The sequence below is a fragment of the Diorhabda sublineata genome, chromosome 8 (genome assembly GCF_026230105.1).
Source record: "Diorhabda sublineata isolate icDioSubl1.1 chromosome 8, icDioSubl1.1, whole genome shotgun sequence".
NCBI classification, from domain to species: Eukaryota; Metazoa; Arthropoda; class Insecta; order Coleoptera; family Chrysomelidae; genus Diorhabda; species Diorhabda sublineata.
In genome coordinates, this window is record NC_079481.1 from 31,923,188 (window position 1) to 31,940,052 (window position 16,865).

At 29.8% G+C, this 16,865-nt stretch overlaps 3 protein-coding genes across 6 annotated transcripts in view; 2 read left to right on the plus strand and 1 right to left on the minus strand.

Moving 5' to 3' along the window:
• Positions 1-7,140, plus strand: part of LOC130448192 (mothers against decapentaplegic homolog 6-like) — an 89,100-nt gene extending 81,960 nt beyond the window's left edge. The window contains exons 4-6 of the mRNA XM_056785446.1: positions 24-230; positions 473-715; positions 1,767-7,140. Of these exons, the coding sequence (XP_056641424.1) occupies positions 24-230; positions 473-715; positions 1,767-1,846 (530 nt within the window). The 3' untranslated portion in view covers positions 1,847-7,140. The remainder of the gene's footprint in view (positions 1-23; positions 231-472; positions 716-1,766) is intronic.
• A 1,290-nt stretch (positions 7,141-8,430) lies between these two features.
• Positions 8,431-15,811, plus strand: LOC130448189 (protein TAPT1 homolog). 4 transcript variants are annotated; one of them, XM_056785439.1, is made up of 10 exons: positions 8,431-8,684; positions 12,163-12,326; positions 12,789-13,141; positions 13,222-13,313; positions 13,752-14,010; positions 14,066-14,247; positions 14,373-14,504; positions 14,573-14,670; positions 14,726-15,458; positions 15,518-15,811. In XM_056785439.1, exons 4-10 carry the CDS (start codon positions 13,268-13,270, stop codon positions 15,760-15,762), a joined length of 1,695 nt encoding a protein of 564 aa, XP_056641417.1. In that variant the 5' UTR covers positions 8,431-8,684; positions 12,163-12,326; positions 12,789-13,141; positions 13,222-13,267; the 3' UTR covers positions 15,763-15,811. The 4 variants fall into 4 exon arrangements, with proteins under 4 accessions (XP_056641417.1, XP_056641416.1, XP_056641419.1 ...); XM_056785438.1 differs by having other exon boundaries at positions 8,476-8,684; positions 12,789-13,313; XM_056785441.1 differs by lacking the exons at positions 12,163-12,326; positions 12,789-13,141 and having other exon boundaries at positions 8,666-8,684.
• On the minus strand, positions 9,453-12,160 carry LOC130448190 (39S ribosomal protein S30, mitochondrial). The gene is made up of 5 exons (XM_056785443.1): positions 11,629-12,160; positions 11,438-11,576; positions 11,211-11,374; positions 10,730-11,146; positions 9,453-10,337 (listed from the first exon to the last, which is right to left on the minus strand). The coding sequence occupies exons 1-5, from the start codon at positions 12,057-12,059 to the stop codon at positions 9,851-9,853; spliced, it is 1,638 nt and encodes a 545-aa protein (XP_056641421.1). The 5' UTR covers positions 12,060-12,160; the 3' UTR covers positions 9,453-9,850.
• Positions 15,812-16,865: the final 1,054 nt, after the last annotated feature.

A 16,865-nucleotide genomic window follows, 5' to 3' on the forward strand; every position in this document is an offset into this window, starting at 1 on the left:
CATTATTTTTTTTTTAATTACAGATTCTGTGAATCCTCAAGAATGGTGTAGGTTAGCGTATTGGGAATTATCCAATCGAGTTGGTCCGCTTTTTCCTGTAGAACGTCCGGATGTAAATATATTTGGAAAAGTATCCCATCCCGATGGTCTTAGTTTAGAAACTTTAGCTCAACATAGTTTTAGTCCTCCCAAGTCAGCCGTGGAAAAAGCAAGGTGTAAAATTGGTTTAGGTAAGTTCAAATAAATACACTCTATATAGTTTGTAATATAATTTATTATTTGACTTGTCAATCAATGTACGCGGTTTGTTTTCCTTCTTTTAACTTCTCTTCTTCTTCTTTTTTATACTATTGTACGTTCTTCAATCACTAGGAGTTAATAAACGCGCAATCGTATAGATAAAGGCCAAATTATGCGTGAAAGAAGAATAACCTTCAATCTAGCTTGGTTAAAATATTATTTGTTGTTTTAGGAGTAACGCTATCTCGAGAAGGTGATTGTGTTTGGATATATAATCGTTCAGACAATCCCATCTTCGTCAATTCTCTGACTTTAGAGGACTCAAATTATCCATTACCTACGAAAGTACCTGCCGAGCATTGCCTTTGCGTCTATAACCTCAAAAAGGCTGCTCAACAAAATTTTGGATGGAATTACACTCATCCTCAAATAGGACCCGTCGATCCGAATTCCATAAGGATAAGTTTTGTGAAAGGTAAGATTGAACTCACTAAATTTAATTAATTTTAAAATTTGAATAAAAATATTGACTCTATATAATTGTAAGTTGCTTAATTAATGTGCAAGTTATTGAGTTCTAAAGGTAGTTATTAGTAGTTTATTCTGATGTATTTTGTAAAATCTTCATCACAAACTTTGTATGTTATAATTTTTACATTCTACTATGAAAATAAGACAAAAATATAGTCCAGTTCCTTGTGTATATTATAAAAAATTAATTAGCAAGTTTTTGAGTTCTAAAGATAGTTATGTCTGTTTATTCTGATGTATTTTGTAAAATCTTCATCACAAACTTTGTATGTTATAATTTTTACATTCTACTATGAAAATAAGACAAAAATATAGTCCAGTTCCTTGTGTATACTATAAAAAATTAATGTGCAAGTTTTTTTGTTCTAAAGGTAGTTATGTCTCTTTATTCTGATGTATTTTGTAAAATCTTCATCACAAACTTTGTATGTTATAATTTTTACATTCTACTATGAAAATAAGACAAAAATATAGTCCAGTTCCTTGTGTATATTATAAAAAATTAATTAGCAAGTTTTTGAGTTCTAAAGATAGTTATGTCTGTTTATTCTGATGTATTTTGTAAAATCTTCATCACAAACTTTGTAAGTTATAATTTTTACATTCTACTATGAAAATAAGACAAAAATATAGTCCAGTTCCTTGTGTATACTATAAAAAATTAATGTGCAAGTTTTTTTGTTCTAAAGGTAGTTATGTCTCTTTATTCTGATGTATTTTGTAAAATCTTCATCACAAACTTTGTATGTTATAATTTTTACATTCTACTATGAAAATAAGACAAAAATATAGTCCAGTTCCTTGTGTATATTATAAAAAATTAATTTGCAAGTTTTTGAGTTCTAAAGATAGTTCTGTCTGTTTATTCTGATGTATTTCGTAAAATCTTCATCACAAACTTTGTATGTTATAATTTTTACATTCTACTATGAAAATAAGACAAAAATATTCTTCAATTTCTTGTTTACATTATAAAAAATAATTTTTCTTTTCAGGATGGGGTCCGAAGTATTCCAGGAGAGAGATTACATCTTGTCCGTGTTGGTTAGAAATCCTTCTAGCGCCCTGTAGGTGATTAACAACCATCTTAGGGTGCCTCAAAAGAATGGTGGACTTTAATTTTTGGAAGTGTACAAAAAACAATAAAATTGTGATTTTTTAAAAGTCGCTTAACTATTAAGTCTGATAAAAAAAATTTGCTTCGTGCACATTGGAGGTGTATTCCGTGGTCGAATTGTTTACTTCCGTCCGGTTTTTGAATACAGGTTATCCCAACGGTGCGAAAATAAACGTCTGATTTAAAATATTTTCTCTTATACAACAAAATTCAGTTATATTAGATCTGATATATGAAATTTCAAAAATATTGTAATTGAGACGTTTATACGAAGTTTTTAGGGGTTGATTTGAAAGTGGGATGCTTGGTATAGGCCAGTTTAGGCTTTCCGATAATTGCACCAGAGGTTCGTTCTCTGTGATTAGAAATTCAGATGGTCTTGAAAGTCAATTTGAAAATACAGTAGACTCTCTAACAAAACCGATGTATACAGATCCTTTAATAAGTCAATAGAATAATAACAACATACAGTAATCTTTCAACGTCTTCCGTTGCAATGACTTCACTTTATCTTGCAACCGGGGAACATTATTTGTACCTACAGGATCATCTTCGTGGTGATCCAAGGCCTGTTCAGGAGTCGGGACAGGTTCTGGTTTTAGATCAAATTCCTTATGGTCACTATCTTCTTCTTTATTCACATGTACAACATTGAGGATCTACCTCCAAGGCTTTGAAAGTTTTCTTTTCACTTTAACAGTCATGTTAGCTACCACTAAGACAATAATTCGTTCCAATGATAATTTCCCTCTTACATACTTTACTAAATTGAATTCCAAATTTTCTTTGGTGTCAGTTTCGTCAGCATTGACATAACCACGTATTTTGTTTTGGACTCATTATGAGCCATTCCTCCTCCAGCTGTTCACAGCTTTCCTTCAGTTCACGCTCCCTTCAACTGGGTAGATTAATGTCATCAGAATAGGCCATAGTTGAGCAGAGTGCCTTCCCTATTAACTTCGATGTTTCTGATGACTCGTTCCAGTGTCAGGATGAAGAGGGTCTAAGAGAACTACCGTATCAACGTTTTCGTAACGAGATTTTGAGACGATCTGGATTTCCAAAATAATATTGTTGAAGAGCTTTAATTCACCAATGTAATTGTTCTTACAAATAGGTTTAAAATTTTGAGATTGTCATTTGAAAATTTTCTTCTGTATAATATATATAGAACGTGCCACTACATCGAGGTTTTTTTTATATATATTTTTTTATGTCTCTAATCTTTTATCAAACATCACAACTAAAAATTAACATGATAGTAAGTTCTACTAGAACATCGAGAGAATAAGTATTTTATTTAACAGTATAAAATTTAAATTCTTCTTATATTTGATTATTATCTTTCTGGGCAAGCTTGACATGAAGCAATTTCTTGCAAGGTCAAAATATTGCAAATTATTGAATCTTGCAAGTTGTTCGATACTATGCAAAGCAATTTCATGCCACCATAGAAGCTTACAACCATCTATATGATATAGCAAGTGTTGCCTAATTCAGTTAGTCTTCCAGTTTAATTTCAAATATTCAACTTCTTCCTGGGAGGTGCTAAACTCCAGCTCTTATACCATTTTTTTGTTTGTGTTTCTAACCCATACCACCACATCCTTATGCCCCTCAGTTGGAAACAAGAAGTCTATTCAGGCTCAGTATGTAGAACTGATGAGATAGCTGGACAATAGTTTGGACTGTGTATTAAAAAAAATTAATAAAAAGCAGCTATACATTAAAAATACCAACTGTAAACTTATCGTTTGCCATAAGTTGTTGCAACTGTGCAGAGGTTGACTACCAGTGATATTTTATCTATGGGGGTAATCTGGTAGATGCTGAACTGTAAGAAGAAGAAGAAGTAGGTATAACCAGATCTGGATTTGCTCCAACACATATAAAAAACCGTAAAAAAATTTGATCTACTGATGAATTTTTTTTTTTAAGAATTCACATGACTAAAATAATCCATGGTCATCATAAAATAGCATTTTCATTTTAGAATATTTTGTTTCTAACATTTTCTTTTCAATCATCTTCATTATTGTTTTTCGGTATCAATTATCTCAAATATTTTATGAAATTTGAGCTGATACTACTACATAAAATAGATAAATAGTATTGACACAGTTCTTCAGTTTTCGGGTAAATTTTAGAATACATCACCATATAGTTACTTTTTCAGGAATCGATTATTAATTCTTACGAAAAGTAAATAATTTAAACTTGTAATTTTGAAACATTGAAGCCCTACTAGTTTACATTAATCTTAATAGATGTTTCACCATTTTCTCAGTCAAAGTATCAGTCTGTATGACTTAAGACGTATGTTGAAATTCTACTTATTAACTTCCATGGCCTTTGTATTCTTTAAGGCCACTGGAACTAACCCTTCCGAATGGCTATTGACATCTCTTGAAAAGGATTAGTAAAGAAAATGCTTTTAAAATGAAAAGTAAGCAAAAAAAGATCACGAATTAACTAGAAGTTGACCTGTTATTTTCTATATTCTTTTAAGATCACAAATCTGAAGCTTCATGGATTGGTTCGTAATACAACTTTGAAGGTTTGATGTCATTTCTATTATCTGCAAGTTCTAATTCTAGAGAAAAATCTAATTACTGGTTCAAAACTAAATATCAGTTATATCAGTTGACCAATTGAAGTACTTTTATGAAAGTAACCTTTAATCTTCTGTGGTAAATCTAAAATTCTTATCACAATTGATTTGTTCTCTTTTATTGTGGATAATAAGGATAAATTTACCTACGAAAAGTTCTATAAATGGAAAGGATTGATTTTGATCAGTGGTAGCCAAGATTCAATATATGCAATATTTTGTTGCCCGTCAAGCAGAAATAAGAAAAATTGAATAGAACAATTCAAGAAACAGTAAATTAAAATCTAATAAGGGTACCAGTTGGCATACAAATAAGAGGATATATAAATGTTTTTTGTATTCACAAAAATTACATGAAACAATATATAAAAAACATTTGAAAAATGATTTTTTGTGAAATAACTACTTATATATTTGAAATCGAATAAATTTGAAACATATATAGTTATCTCATGATTCCTGCTTTTCTAAATTTTCTGTATATAATCGTCATATTTGAAGCTCGATTTTGTAACTGAATTACTCTAAATAATGACTAAATTAATAAAAAAAAAAAATGTTATAAATATAACCTCTAACCTGACGTTAAAACCATGCTGCAACGTTCACTTATTTAATATAGGCACACACATTCACTAAAAAAGTTATAAACACGTTTACAAAATCACAATAAACAATTATTCATTGATTTTTAAACAGTATTTTTTCAATTAAACATTAAATAAACACACCACTACAACACTTTGTTTGCCAACCGGTAGCCATCTTGACGTTGCGCTTGTCACAGTTATCTTAACCTAAAAAAGTTTCAACCTTTGAAGGTTTATTTATTTGTATTTTGGTGCTTCGGATACTTTTTGAAGAATGTCTGTGTAGTCAGGGACCATGTTTTTAAAAGCATTTTAATTTTTTTATATATTAATATTTTTCAAATGGGGTAAACAGGAAACTAAGAATTTTTAAAATTGGATGTAACTGAAGGTGGTTATTTGAGAAAAATGTTCGTCAATAATAATTCCATAACCCATAATCACTGTTTGATTCGTTAAATAATTCGTCACGTTTAAAAAAAATTATGTAGTTTTTTCAAGGTTATTCAGCATCGTGTAGTAGAAAGAATTGACATACAAAAGTTGTTCTATATGGATTATTCACGAACATTTTCCTATAAATTTGACCATATTTATTATTTCGCTTATAATAAACCATATTTTTATTATTCAATGTGTAAACTAGTCATTTGAGCCTTATAGGCTAGGTCCAGCCATATTATAACTCATCTTACACTATAAAAATTTCATCTGAAATTTTTAGTTGACCGGTATAATTGCAATTGGATTTTTATAGTGTAAAATGCCTTAGGTATTTTTTTTCTACAGTGTATAGAGTGCCTTTAAATAAATAATAATATGCAATGTAAAAAATCGAGAAATCTAATGTACTATATTGTAAAAAAAACTTACTTTGTCTATTAATCCAATATACAATTTTGTATGGTATCTTAATAATTTTAAAATTTTGAGGTATGCTTTATGTATGTTTGGTTAACTTAATGTTTTTTTTTATCTGAAAAGTCACAGAATTCTTGGACTTTTCCTAATAATTTCATAGAAATTGAAAAGTTGCAAATATTCAATATCACTTGTTTGAAATTACAGAAAGTTGAACTGAAATTCATTAACAAATTCGAGATGTACGAACATGAAAATCATTTTTAATAATAATTCGAACTTCACGAGAAACTGATTAAATATCTTCAAAATTATACTATATTATATTAGCTTTGTTTGATGTAGATATCTTGAACGTGTTCTATCATCAGATTAATGCACAGTTTTAAATAGCGCGTTCGCAGTGCTAATAAACCATGTCCACGATTTAAAATCCTGTGTTCGTGGAACACAGATTTTTAATTCTGAACGTATTCTGAATACGTCCAATGTATCCTCGCATCTGAGTAAGAATTTTCAATCCCGCTCATGTGCATTCATCCTATTTGACACTAACTAACCTATGTGTTTTTCTATGTACTTGTATTAAAAAACGTGGTAATTATATAGTAAAGTGAATATTATATACATTTTATTCTCCTACTAGTTTTGAATACAAATTATAATTTTAGATGTTCATAAAATCGTTTGTGAAAAAATGTATAATCAGAACAAAGCAGGCACATTTGACACGTTCAGAAATATTCAGAATACATTCGGAATGTGTTCAAATTATCTACCGCGAACAAAGATATTGAAATAGTGAAACCTTTCGTCCTGTTTTAATAATATAATTTATACCATTCAATATACCCTTTTGTATTTAAAATATGCCATTTGTTAACATTAACCGTAATTAGGGCGTCCTAATTTATAATAATATATTTATACTGCTCTAGTAAAATTTTAATGTACTTCAGTAATATTTGCAATTTTTTAGGGCGATATTTGGTAACAGTCTAAAAGACTTTAAATTATAATTTATTTATGTAATACTCACTTTTAGATTTTTGTTGTTGAAAATATTAAGAGCTAGACAATCAGAATTCTAAATCTAGAAAAATGTGTAAGTATTGTACAGAAAAATTCTACAGCACTAAAAAAAGGATATTATCATATCCTTCAAGTATAAATAAAGAAATTAATTTATATATAAGAATGTTTTATTTCAATCCTTCCGTCAACAATCATTCTAGTAAAAATAATTTTAAGACCTAATCACAACAACTTTTAATAAACAAGATAGAAATTGGCGAAAAGACCTATAGAAATAACCTAAAATAACTCTAACCTTATATTCTTTGTAACCATCCCAGTAGCAAATAGAACTATGCTATGCATGTTACTATGTTCCATTAAAAATTAAATTTACTTTTCGTTCGTTACAAACACAAACACTTATCATCAAAAATAATTACCTTGTTTGAAAATTATTATATTCTAAATTCCCTGTTGACCAAAGATAAACAACACAATCCAAATTAGAAAACTTCATTTCTAATACATGTCAATTATTTCCATGGTTGCCAGAACTAGAAGATTTGCCCCAATATAAAGAAAATTTTATCTTTTCTTTGGTTCATATCTAAGTAAATTTCAAGATTTCAAAACGAAGTATTTAACGATTAATCTTTTGTTTAGGTTGCATTTTTATTAAAAAAATTCGTCCACATTATTAAGTTTTTTATGTAAATTATTTTGTTTGGCTATTCGCTACTGTTTTGGAAAATAGGTACTTCTATCAAACGATTAAAGAAAGATTATCAAATAGTTTGGCAACACTGTTTATATTATCTCTTTTAATACGTTCACACGTTTACCTGGCACACGTCCACAACGAGGGTATTCGAGAAAGAGATTCGTTGGAGTAATTTGATTTGGGAAAGAAGAACATTTTCATATGGGATATGGTTTGTTTCAGAATGACCCTTATATTGGGAAACCTTTCCTATGCAGAGGTTAGTGTGTTCCTAGCAAGTAAACACGACGGATGTGGAAGTTGTGTCGATTATTGCGTTTGGCTTGACTTATTATCCTACTTTGATATACCTCGTATACAGTAATCACATTACATTTGACCAATTTTTATATTAAATAGCTCTAATGAACAAAATCTATTAAAAATGTACTATGGAACGTTTATTCTTAGCTCCCTACCAAAATTGTCCTTATGAGTCGACGTGTTCGTAGTCGAGGAATTACCCATTGTGTTAAGTGGCACATAAGTGGATACTATTTGTTGTTATTAGATGGATGTGGTTGTTATAATGTAAATTTTCCATGTAATTTTCTCATAGGGAACTATATAGTATAAAAATGTAATTTTCTCACAGTGGACTATTTAGTACAAAAACTGGGAATTTTCGGTGAACTAAATTGGCAACATTGGTTAATGGGCATTTGTCGAGGCTTGACTAAGTATATAAACAACATCGCATTCCAACTGTCATAACAGAATATTTCCCCTCAGCATATCATATAAATTTGGTACTTAAAATGTAATCATTTTCGACCCTATTTCGGTTTTTGATAACTTTATCAGTAGTTTAATAACCGTTTTTCTTGTGAGCTACCTCTGAGAAATATATGTCATAGCAAGTATTCGTTTGTATGTGTGTGTTATTTTTTTCTATTGTAACCATACGTTTAAGTGGAATGTGCTAAAAATTGACTTAACGTTGAGTAAATGTGATTGGTGAGTAATAAAGTCATTAACGAACGTATTATTTTGAACTTGTTAATAATATAAAAACAAATTTCTTGATAAGTAAGCTAAGAAATAGGGTCATTTCATACATATCCTGGAAAATATCTCACTGATATTGAGATATATCTTAGACTCAATTAATTCCTGCATCTTTTTACCGTTTTGGGAGACTATGAGGTTTGATATCATTCAAATCGTGTATAATTTTACAGAAAAGATGTTGCCTGATTGCTTTCAATATGTATTTCTGAGTTGTATTTATCTTCCAAGAACTTATAGTCCGTTCATACATTTATAAAAACTGGTTTTATATTTTTACAGTTTTTATACTGTGTTCGATTAACTTTTCTTAAAAAATTTCTCAAGGTTTACCAACAAAATTAGAATGGTTGGTTCCTCAATGACTTTTTAACTTCCTTTTAGTACCACAATTTTTATTACACATTGTTGTTCCTTTTTATAATTTTGGTTTATTGAATTCAAATCAAAGCAAAACCAGAATTTATATTTCGAAATACATTCAATTTCAAATAATTTACATTGCCAATTGTCCCTAAAACTTTTTGTACTGATTTATATAGAAAAAATTGAGTATTCTATGCAGGGTGGTTAAACTTTCCATTCTTCTATTTCTGTAATATGATAAGAGAATGGTTGTTAGAAAATAATATATCTGAAGTTCGAAATATTTTTTCGAAAAGAAAATAAAAAAAAATTTACTTAGGATTAGGGGTAAAAAAACCCCTTGGAATGCAACCACTATAATTTATTTTGACTAAAAATAAAAAATGCCACAGTATCAGTATGAAATTCTCAGGAAATCACTGTGAAACTAAAGAAAAAAAATAATTATTCCCCAGCAACTGTGTGAGTGGAGTGATGATTAGGGGATGGTATGGTCCCGATATTCTTTTGTTACTAACTCCTGAAAATTTTAAACTAATCTTCATCTTTTATCATTTTTTTTAATCATTTGCTAACAGCTGCGTGAGTCGAGGAATGTTACGAGTTTGGTATGGTCTTGTAATTTTCTCAGGAATCACTGAGGATCCCATAAAAAAAGGGAGAAAAAAAGATACACAGAAAATGATGTATAAAATAAAAAGCAACAAATATTAATGATAATTTATTATCATAAGTAGAAGAAAATATATTTAAGGCCAAAAGTCTTTTTCGAATCTTCCTTGATACCTCTTCAAATGCTCCCTGAACTTCCTAGGAATATACCTTATAAATCTTTCATTCAACTTTCTCCTATAAGGATTTTGGAAGAGTTCGAAAGGCCTCAATCTCTTATCCATAAATCTAGTTTTATTATCGATCTTGTATATCTTCTCCCAATCGTAAACCTCATAACTTAATCTATGTCTGGGGCGATTAGAAGCTACGTATTTATATACTTCTTCTATCCACTGTCTCTTTTCATCATCCTTATAATCAGCTGACAGTTTTTCTTCGCTGCTTAAATACGGTGTCAAATTAACTCCCAGTCTGTTTTCTGGGGGGTTCATGTAGAATTTTAATATATTTTTCACAACTTCATCATTAAAACCGACTACTTTCCCATTTTCCACTGTTTCGAATAATTTCATTTCTGGTAATGCCCAGCAGATGTTACGTTTAGGATTTTCTGTGTAAAACCTATAAATCCACACAAGCAAAATACAGAAACTGTCAACTGATAAGCAAATTAAAAAAGAATTTGTTTAATATATATTTACATAATTGTATATGAAGAATATAAATTTTTTCCACCAAACAATCACTTGCATCCTCAATTTCCTGTTTAGACCTGGTATTAATAGATTAGATGTGAATACTGAGCATCCCCAGTGGGAAAACAAGAAAAGGGGGTGCAATATAACCTGATTCACAACATTGTCATCCCAAAAATCAATTAATTTCGCAAAGGAGAGAATTTGTTTCAATAAAAAATATTTATATAATAATATTCATACTATAAAAGATAAATAAAATATTCCAAATGTCAATAAACAAAAATATCTTGCAGCTTATGATATTTATGGACTTACCTTTCACAGAATCGTATCGTATTCAACTGATAAGCATAAAACGACCAAATTTTCCCACTAGTAACAATTGTTTGAGTAACCAACGGATAAGTTAAATCATTAAAAGTATTGAAGCCTAAATAATTAGCTTGAGCTTGTAACCAACCGAACGATGCTAATATACCTTGCCTATGTATAGCTTCTTTATTATCTTGAGGGTCATTGTACTTTTCATTCCGATGGATGTGACCTCTTTTATGGAAAGATAGTAAACTGAACTTGTGTGGATCACCAGGCCAAAATCCAGGGATATTAGCAATGTGCTTTTGTTCTGAGGTGATACCAACAACTCTTGGATCAAATTTAAATTCCGGTACCTTCAAATCTGGATTTTCTGAATCACTATGCGGTATTATTGGTTTTAAAGGTAGTTTTGAGCTATATAAACAAATTGATAATCTATTATATAAGAGAAAAATTTAAGTCAAATAAATGTACACACCGTAATGCTAGATTAGGGGAACCAATATAAAACATTAATCTATCAAAAGGATCATCAAGAAATTGTTTTCTCCATTCACTGCCTTCCCTAGATTTTCTTATATAATCCGGAATATTCATTCCACCAACAAACCAAGATGACTCTATCCTAGGATTCCAATCGATCTATATGAAGTAATATTTTCATCATAATACACTGAAATATTATTGAAATTAATAATTACTTACCTGCGCTTCTTTTAAATGTGAATAATTTGTATATAACTCGTTTACTATAATTCTATTTATTTGTTTACAGAAAGAATTGCTTATTATATCTTCAATTTGTGCTTCTGTGATATCTTCATTTCTAATATCATGCAATCTTCTATAAGAACAACAAAATAAATATGATTTAAAATATTATTAAATCAACTTACTGGTAGCCATCAATTTCTATGCTAACTGCTTCTTCTATTTTCGCCTTTAATTTATTAGTTACTTCATCGACATTAATTCCTGAATAAAACTCAGGTAACGTTTCGTTTGTTATTAAATGAGTACGAGTTACGTGCTGTGTTAATGCTAAATTATTATAATCGCATTTGTCTTCGTATAACAGATAACTTTTGTATCCATAATATCTCGGCATATTTAATTTTATTTGTTTCTCTTCTACCGTTTTTACGGCTTTTATTTCTTCATACAATGCATCGGTTTTTCGTTCTCGTGTCTTTTTGTATGAAATATCTAGTATCGGAGGGTAATTTGGCGTTGCAGTGTACTCTTCTTCATGTCGGATAACTGTCGATGAATATCTACATCCGAGCAAATGTTGTAGAACAGATCGATTTATACGAATCACACTCATTATAAATTCTATCACATTTATTTGAAACTTTTTTCTACAATTATAAAATAACCTCAATCTTATTTGTGTATGACATCCATCAAATTCAAAGCTTTGTTCGTAGGTTCGATTCCGAATCAGATTAACGACGCATCAATGCGCACTATACAAATTGTCTTTCGCTGTTATCTTAGTATCAATCGCATTCGCATTTTAAAAATTTGACGTCCACGAATTGCTTATTTTTGAATATTGTCCAACAGTTCGGCAATCACATCGACTCCGAAGGTAAATCAATTGCGAATTGGTTACTAACTGATTCTTGTTCTCTCTATTATTAATATTGGTTAATAATTGATTCGGAAACGATTCTGAATAAATTGGTTTGTAGACCTGATTCTGAATCAGTTTAGACACCGATTGCATGCGCACATCTGAGTTTAATGATATTTCAGTATTCGCGGCCTAGATTATGTTAATTATTCATTACGAATAAGTTATAGTAATTTTCGGGTTTATATTAGTGAATCAAAAGTTCGATACGGTTGTTCATCATTCGCGGTATATCAACATCCTTAATGGGGTCGTAATGAATTATGTGCATTACAGCGATTCAGAATTGGTTAGTAACTGATTCGTAATCGTCACAAAGTTTGAATCGCGATAAAGTTAGATATGTAAACACTTACGTTCGCGATGACGCTTTCTTTAACGTTGGAAACTATTTATAAAGTTTTTGACTTTTCTTAGCTGGAGATTTAATGAGCTGACTATACGACACCAAGAAAATTAACAGAAAATTGTTGAATTTGGTTATTGCTACTGCGCATGTGTGATCATATGACCAGGATAGCTGTTTAGGAGCGCAGGAATACGAACATAAACTAGAACGCAACAGTTTGTTTTATAAATCACACTTCGTAATCTGATTAATTTTTGTGTGTGCGAACTAGGGTGGACACGAACGTGAAAGTTTATAAATTGGTCTTAAAGCTGTTAACTCTGCATTATGCATTTAGAACTATACACCTAACTTCATACAGGGCAGACGAAAAGAACATATTTAATTGACTTTGACAATGTCAGATATTATGGAATTAGAGGTTAGATGAATCAAAATATAAATATTTTTATAGAAAAATTAATAACACAAAATGCAAAACGAAAAACGATTACGTTTCAGATCGACATCAAAAGTTCTTTTTAATTCAGATAGTAAAATAGAGGATATGATTAAACATGAAAAGTGTAACAGCGAGGAATCCAATCACAGAAGTTAGTAAATACATCACACTATTAATTTTATCTTTAAAACGTGTTTAATTGCCGTATTTGTTTATTATGTAATGATAAAAATATACTAATTACTAAATGTTTTCATCATTTTATAGTTGTGTTTTTCTTTTGTCAGGTTAGTTTTAAATAAGTTATGAATTTATTGTAGAATTTGTAGTTTTTATAAATATTGGAACCTGTTGTATTTCGAGGATTCGAATTATTTAAATTAGCAATTGAAAATTAGATAAGATATAAGTTATTGATAATATGGAAAACATTCAATGTAAATTTATTTTAAAATGAAAACAAGTAAAAGTAATTTTTATAAATATCACGTTTAAAACATTCATTTGTATGAATTTTAGTTGAAGGGGTAGTATTAATAAGTGATAGAAAAATACGATATTTATTTTTTGTCATTGATAAATATTTCAGCAAAGATGTTTAGTCTTTGGACGTTTCTGAATGTAGAATTAACTAGAGATTATCAGTTAGATAATTCAGAAGAAAGATTTTCTCTTAGAAGAGAGAAAATTTATTCTTTTATGAAAATTCCAAAAGAAGTAGAGAGGTTTATGTTTTATGGTTATATGCAATGCGCAGATGCCTTTTTATTTGTATATACGTTTCTACCAATGAGGGTCATGTTGGCTTTATGGGCTTTAGTAACTAGACCTTTTTGTAAATGTTTTGGGTATGTAACTTTTATTTTGATTATTGTAATTTTACAAATCGTTTACACGTTTCAGATTTGGTAGAAAAACAAATAAGTGTATATTAACTCCGGCTGAAATCTGTGATCTTCTAAAGGCTTTGATACTTTTAGTTTGTAGTATAATAATGATGTATTTAGACACAAATATGATGTATCATTTAATTAAGAGTCAATCAGTCATAAAGTTGTACATGTTTTTCAATATGTTGGAAATTGGTAAGTTTAGCGCTATCTTACCTACAGTTTCTAAATTATCATCTTCATGTACATAATCTTTGTTATTGAAACAAAATCGTACTATTTTTATCTTTTATTTTCTGATAAATTTGTATACAATATAGGCGATCGTTTATTTTCATCGTTTGGGCAAGATGCGATAGATTCGTTATTTTGGACTGCTACAGAACCAAGGGGGAGGAAAAGAGAACATTTGGGAACAATACCTCATTTATTATTCGCCATTATATATGTTGGTATCCTTTTTTTTTCAATTAATTCAACCTTTTTTTAATTTGCCTAATTTTTCTTAACTATTGCCAAGTTCTTCATGGTGTTTTGGTGTTATTTCAAGCAACAACAATAAATGTAGCAATTAATTCAAGAAACAAAGCTTTATTAACAATAATGATGTCAAATAACGTAAGTAATAATAATTTTGTGCGTTTGTGAATATTTTCGTTATATTTCATTTCAGTTTGTCGAATTAAAAGGAAGCGTATTTAAAAAATTTAACAATAACAATCTCTTCCAAGTATCTTGCAGCGATGTACGCGAACGATTCCATTTGTGTACTCTACTTTTCATTGTGATACTCCAAACTATGCGAGAATACTCCTGGAAATCCGAACGGTTCTGGGTGATGTTACCGGATTGTCTTTGCATACTTCTAGCCGAGATGTTTGTAGATTGGATAAAACACGCTTTCATCACTAGATTTAATGAATTAAATCTGGACGTGTACCGAGATTACACTACTAGTTTAGCTTATGATGTAGCACAAACTAGACAGAAACATGCATTTTCTGATCACTGTGATTTAGTAGCGAGACGAATGGGATTCATACCTCTACCGTTAGGGGTTGTTACAATCAGAGTATTGATGCATTGTGTTAAAATCGAAGATTTAGGTTCTGTTATCATATTAATATTAGTATTTTTATTTCTAACTACTTTGAAGGTGTTAAATAGTCTTTTGATATTAGCTAGAGCTTGTTATTTGATCAGACAACATAAAATGGATAAAACTTTGAATTCCCCGAATAATAATAGATGTAGTAGTCCTTTACCGCCTCGAACCAGAACTGACACGGCTACCAGTCCTTTACATCCTATAATAGACCAACCCAGGTCTAATAAAGTATCTCAAGATTTGGATGAGAAAATTGATAATGTAAAGATCAATCCTCCATCGATTCCTAAGGATTTAGGCATGTACAAATTACAATTAAAGGATTTCTTATCCTAGGATAATTGTTGGTGTTTTTAGGTCCTGCTGCTATTTTTGCAAATAGTAACGTGGATTTAAAAAACGCAACACTAAACGAAGAATTACTAAAAGTCGAAGGGGAAGATATTAAAATTGAACCTGTAGCTGAAGACGTTAGAAGAAGCGTTCCGAATATAATATCCAAGCTACCGGAGAGTAATATTCCTCAGGAAGGTGTTACCGAAGATAATTTGAAGAGATCAGAGTCTGAGCCTAATTTAAATAAAACAGAGAGTGAGAGTTAATTTATTATGTATTTTTGTACCAAAATAATTGAATAAATGTTGATTTTTTTCCAAGTTGTTTTATTTTATGCCTAATAAAGATTTCCCTCTTTATATTTAATTTGAAATCTAATTTAATACATGTAGAGAACGTAAATAATAAAATTTTTAACGGTTATTGCACAAACAAGCAGCAGTGCTATTTCTTTTATAATAATATAGAAATCTAGATGATCAATATCTTTCAAAAACATTAAAAAAGTATTTTACAATATATTTTTCAAAAACAGAAACTTTGATTTTCAAGAAATTCATTACTATTAGTGAAAACTACGAAGTAAGCAGCATCGGATCATTTTCTCTCAAAGTTCAATAGAATTGAACAATAAAGCCAGAATACGAACTTATTCTGTTGTTTTATAAACAATAGAAAGTGTTTTACCCATTAAAGTGCTTACCTGCCATAAAAAAACACTCATTCACAAGGTGCACTTCAAAAACAATGAAAACACGGTAAAAGTTGTAGTGTTATAAATGTACTGCTAGTTAAAATTATATTCTACTGGCCACTTAAATTCTCGTGCACATTTTTGATAGTTTTGCGTAGATATTCAAGTCTCTTCATCCCCTTACAATAAACTAATGCATTATCAATTCTTAACTATATCATTCAGATTATGTAATTGTGATCTCATGAGGCTGAGAAATTAGACCTGAGCATTGTAGACATAAACTATAATGGTTTTAGTTCCTTTTAGACCACATAATACTCAATGTTTCGTTTTAAAAACATGCTTCTGACTCCAATATATTTCATAATGTTAAAAAGGGTCACTTGAATTTTCGTCATTTCTAGAACAATTCTTAACGACAACTTTTTATCATAACCGCACAAACACGTTTTGGAAATTACAAAAATAAATAAAAAACTTAACAAAACCATTAAAAGCACATAAAAAAACACAAACAACCTTACAGATTTTATTATTATTCACAACTATATAAGCCAAATTCAGTGCCATCTAGTGACACGTGGTTTTCGCCAATATAAACCGTCATCTTGTCGTCTTGTAATTTTAACAATACGTACTTCCATCTAGAGGCTAGAGGTTAAAACTACGTTC

Coding starts and splice junctions, on each gene's coding strand:
- LOC130448190 (XM_056785443.1), bottom strand. CDS start 12,059: ATGAGTGTGATTCGTATAAATCGATCTGTTCTACAACATTTGCTCGGA. Junction 11,577..11,628: donor ATAGAAATTGATGGCTACCA/GTAAGTTGATTT, acceptor TTGTTCTTATAG/AAGATTGCATGATATTAGAA. Junction 11,375..11,437: donor CACATTTAAAAGAAGCGCAG/GTAAGTAATTAT, acceptor TACTTCATATAG/ATCGATTGGAATCCTAGGAT.
- LOC130448189 (XM_056785438.1), top strand. CDS start 13,193: ATGCAAAACGAAAAACGATTACGTTTCAGATCGACATCAAAAGTTCTT. Junction 14,248..14,372: donor TTTCAATATGTTGGAAATTG/GTAAGTTTAGCG, acceptor TATACAATATAG/GCGATCGTTTATTTTCATCG. Junction 15,459..15,517: donor ATCGATTCCTAAGGATTTAG/GCATGTACAAAT, acceptor TGGTGTTTTTAG/GTCCTGCTGCTATTTTTGCA.